We start from the raw sequence: 4,860 nt of genomic DNA on the forward strand, positions 1-4,860 counted from the left end.
CTTATGTGATCATCTTTTCATACTATTGAGGTGGTATATTAACAAATTATTAATGTATAATTAATAATTATGTTACATGATTTATCCATTGTACTTTTAAAACTAGAATTGGACTACAGTTCTTACAGTTTGGACACCAAGGCTTGAAAAAAGCATTATCTGCCATCTAGGAGAGGCTAATACCTAGCAGGTTATCTCTCTGAGGTGGTTTAAACATGGACTTTACAAGTATGGTATATGAGCCCTTCTACACAAAGCTGAAGTAACTACATGTTAGGAAAGATTTATGCTATTAATATGATATATATATATATATATATATATATATATATATATATATATATATATATATATATATACATACATACATACACGTACATATCACCAAGTATTAGCCCACACTTTTCGGCAGATTTATTCAAATCAATGAAGATGTACTGTCTTGTAGTGTAGACAAATGGGTCATTTCTTAATTCTGAATAATGATATAATAAGAATTACTCAAGAATATTAGTAATTATAAAGCCCTTTATAGTGAGACTATTATAGCCATTTTTGATAAGAAAACTGAAATTAGAACTCTGCTGGTCTCCAAGTGTAACAAATTGCTTCTGAGATAAAAACAAGTTATTTACAACCTAGAACACATTCTAACTGACTGTAAAACAATTAACTGAAGGCCATAAAAGGAAATTAACTGATGACTATAGATGCAAGAACAGAGGATAAAATATTGGCTGAGTTTCAATGACAACTTAGTACACAAATTATGTTTTTGTTTTTTGTTTTGGTTTTGGTTTGTTTGTTTTAGCTTTAAATGAACCTGGAGAGCTAGTGACAGATAATGTCTAGTCTTAATGAGAATATGCGTAAACATTTCTGTTGTAAATTTCTTATACAATTTATGATTTGAGTTCATGTAAAGTTTTATCATGTAATCTATTCCCCTAGGAAAGGTACAAAAAAACACTAGGAACAATTACATTATATGACATTATTACAGCAGAGCAGAAGGAAAGAGCAGGATTAGGAGGAGAATTAGAAGATGGGAAGAAGAGTAGAGTAACTTAGAAATTTAGAAGCCGGGTGTGGTGGCACGCACCTTTAATACTAGCACTCGGGAGACAGAGGCAGGCAGATTTCTGAGTTCGAGGCCAGCCTGGTCTACAAAGTGAGTTCCAGGACAGCCAGGGCTATACAGAGAAACCCTGTCTCAAAAAACCAAAACAAAAACAAAAAAATAGGAATTTAGAGAGATACTTAGAAATTAGGAGAGGATAGTCTGATAGATTTTCCCTTCTTTACTTTCCCTCAGAAATAAAGATGAATATAAGAAGAGAGAGATAGGCAGAATGCAGAGAGAAAGAGGGACAAAGAACTTGCAAAGAAAGCAGAAAGAGCAGGCAGTCTTCTCCTTAGCATAGGGCAGAACAGTTCTGTTCTGAACAAAAGGGCTTAGTCTCACTAAAGAGAATAAAGCTTTGTCTTACAGACTTGGGTTTAATTCATTTACAATGAAAGAGTAGAAGCTTTTTCTTTCTCCATGCAACGAAGATTGGAGTTCATTTTTCATCCAGATTGAGTGAATTCTTTCTGTACTTACACTTGGTCTATTGATCCATATGCTTATGTAAGTATAGCTGTTTGTATGTAAGTAAGTAATTATGAGAAAAGTAAATACCTGAGCCTAAATTGTATCATAAAGGTATATGAGTGTATATTCATGAATTTGTATATGAATGTATGTGAAGTTAGGCATATTTTCTTGGGTACAAGTTTTTTTCATCTGTGAGTGACTCTCTTCTCCATGTTCAATAAAAGTTTATTGGTTTTAAACCTCCCTTCATCCCGACAAGCTAGAAGTGAGGCTTCTGAGCTAGGGAAAATACCTAGCAATTAATCCTTTATTTAAAACCTCTGCTGTATTACAATGAGATGCTAAAGGCCATATACTCTGCTGTTTCTGGAATAAAAGAAACTGAGACAGAGATGCCAACTACTGTTGCAAAGTAATATAGACCTAAAACAGGTAAATATTTTAAAATTAAAAAGCAACCCTAATTTTTTTCAAGACCAAGCCTTGCCCCCATGGATACTCTTTACCCTTGGCTACCTTCAAGAGAGAACAAGAACTCAGGTGCTGGCCTCTCACAATCATCCTAGAGCTTTGTTCATTTACCTTATTTTACATACACGTATGTTTTGCCTACATGTATTATGTGTGCACAACTTGCGTGCATTTCATAAAGGGCAATGCATCCCTGAGTCGTGATGGTTCCAAGCCATGATGTCATTCTAGAGAATCAAACCCAGGTTGTTCCAAAGCAAGAAGAGCTCTTGACCACTGAGCCATCTCTCCAGCATGAGTCGGGAGCTTTTTAAAGCAGAACCTCAATGTGTAGTAAACGTATGTTGGTAAGATAATCAGAAGCTTGCCTCTGGCAAATGGAATGATCCATCCCTTTACAAGATTAAGTTTTGGGGGAGCTAAAATCATGTGACTATTAAATGATTGATTTGTGGTATCATATTAATGGGTATGTTACAAGATGATCTCTGGAAGTAAATAGGCCAAATAACTAAAATAGGAATTAAATATAATACTGTTGAGTGAAACTATAAAAAGTGTGTGGATATTGATGATATATGATAATACTGGGGAACTTGTTTTCCACTGCATAAGAAGGAATCTTTTAAAACAGAAATTAGCTAACAGCATCATTATCTGGTCATCTTCAGTGTTTCATATTTGACATAATGTGTTGAAAACTATGTTTGTCTTAATGTTATATATTGCCTCTTACTAGAGGCTCTCAGCTCTACATCTTCAGATGTGATTATGTAGCATGTAGTAACAACAAAAACCAGAAAAGCAAAACAGGACTATTGCAGGGTAGGCAAGGGAGCTGGAACAATAAAGAGCAGAAAACCAGAGTATAGGTATCAAGAAAAATAAGAAAAGGGGGCCTTCTTAGAAAATGGTAGGAGATAAATACTAAACAAAGAGGTACATAGGTAAAATATCATGGAAACCTAAGAAGCAATTAGTACTATATTCTATTAAAAATTTATATTTTTTCCTCCAAAAAGGAAAGAAAAATGCATTTTTCTTGGTAGCTGGAAGTTAGTTCTTTAATCTGAAGTCCTTTCTCACAAAGGTGTTTGGATGGGGACTAACCTGGGAGACATCTAGGAACATTCATAACTGTAATAATCTGTTACTTTTTTTCAGATATGTGAAGTAAACCTCTATTATGCTCTTAAGATGAATACACACTGCACTTATGTCCTTATTCAAGAATGTTCTTTATTTCCAAGCTGGACTTGGAGTTTTAGCCAATATGTTTCTACTTTTTTTCTATATTTTCATAATCCTAGGTCACAGACCTAAACCCACAGACCTGATCTCCTGTCAACTGACCTTCGTTCACATAATGATGTTCCTTGCTGGAGGGGATATTTGGCTTACAGACATATTTGAGACACTGAACATTGAGAATGACTTCAAATGTAAGACAATATTTTACATAAGCAGGGTGATGAGAGGCCTCTCTATCTGCAACACCTGCCTCCTGAGTGTGGTCCAGGCTGTCACAATCAGTCCCAGTACCTCACTGTTGGCAAAATTCAAACCAAGACTGAAAATGTACTTGATCTATGCTTTCTTCTGTATTTGGTCTTTCAATTTGCTCTACAGTAGTAACCAGATCTTATATGTTGGTGGTTTTACCAACTTAAGTGAAACCAACCAGATGAAGGTCACTAAATCCTGTACACTCTTACCAAAGAACTACATCATCAAAGGATTGATTTTAACAGTGTCAATCTCCAGAGATGTTTTTCTTGTAGGAGTCATGCTGACTACAAGCACATACATGTTGAATATTTTGTTCAGGCATCAGAGGCAATGCAAGCATCTTCATAGCATCAGCTATCTGAGAGCATCCCCTGAGAAAAGGGCCACCCAGACCATCTTACTGCTTGTGGTCTTCTTTGTGGTCATGTACTGGGTGGACTTTATCATCTCATCCACCTCAGTCATGTTATGGATGTATGACCCAGTAGTCCTGACTGTTCAGAAGTTTGTGATGTGTGCCTATCCCACAATTACTCCTTTGGTACAAATCACTTCTGATAATAGAATAATAATTATGTTGGAAAACATGCAGTCAAAGCACCGCCAGAATTTTTTTTAAATATGTTTTTTCTTTTCTTTAAAGACATATTAATTTACTTTTACTAATATGTATAAGTATCATGTTAGCATTCATGCATACATTGTATATTCCTAGTGCCCACAGAGGTAAGAAGAGTACATAGGATCTCCAGGAATTACACATACAGCTGGTTATAAGGAGTTATTCTGTGCAGACCCAATTATTTTACTTCTAAAATACACATGCTTTGGGTTTTTTTCTTTTTTCTTTTTTTTATTAGATATTTTCTCTATTTACATTTCAAATGATATCCCTTTTTCTTTTTTCCTCTCTGAAAACCCCTATCCCCAATCCTCTCTCCCTGCTCACCAACCCTCCCTCTTCTGCTTCCTGGCCCTGGCATTTCCCTACACTGGGGCATAAAACCTTCACAGGACCAGGGGCCTTTCCTCTCATTAATGACCAAGTAAGCCATCCTCTGCTACATATGCAGCTGTAATATGTTTCATTTTTAACTTCAATGGTTTTAATAGCAAAGCAAGATTCTTCATATGATTTAAATAAATTTAGTGGTATTATACATATATTTTTTGGCATTTCTGTTTCCAAGCACTATAGAGTTCTTAAGTTAATTGTGTACAATAAGTTGATATTTACACATAAATTCTCTTTCTACATTTTACTTTTTATCATAAATGTCTTT

The 4,860-nt window shown here is 35.0% G+C and overlaps 1 protein-coding gene across 1 annotated transcript; it reads left to right on the forward strand.

Moving 5' to 3' along the window:
- Positions 1 to 3,284: 3,284 nt before the first annotated feature.
- Vmn1r29 (vomeronasal 1 receptor 29) lies at positions 3,285 to 4,196 on the forward strand. The gene has a single exon (NM_053232.1). It carries the CDS (start codon positions 3,285 to 3,287, stop codon positions 4,194 to 4,196), a length of 912 nt encoding a protein of 303 aa, NP_444462.1.
- The last annotated feature ends 664 nt before the right edge of the window (positions 4,197 to 4,860 follow it).

The sequence above is a fragment of the Mus musculus genome, chromosome 6, assembly GCF_000001635.26.
Source record: "Mus musculus strain C57BL/6J chromosome 6, GRCm38.p6 C57BL/6J".
Taxonomy (NCBI): Eukaryota; Metazoa; Chordata; class Mammalia; order Rodentia; family Muridae; genus Mus; species Mus musculus.

Coding starts and splice junctions, on each gene's coding strand:
- Vmn1r29 (NM_053232.1), top strand. CDS start 3,285: ATGTCCTTATTCAAGAATGTTCTTTATTTCCAAGCTGGACTTGGAGTT.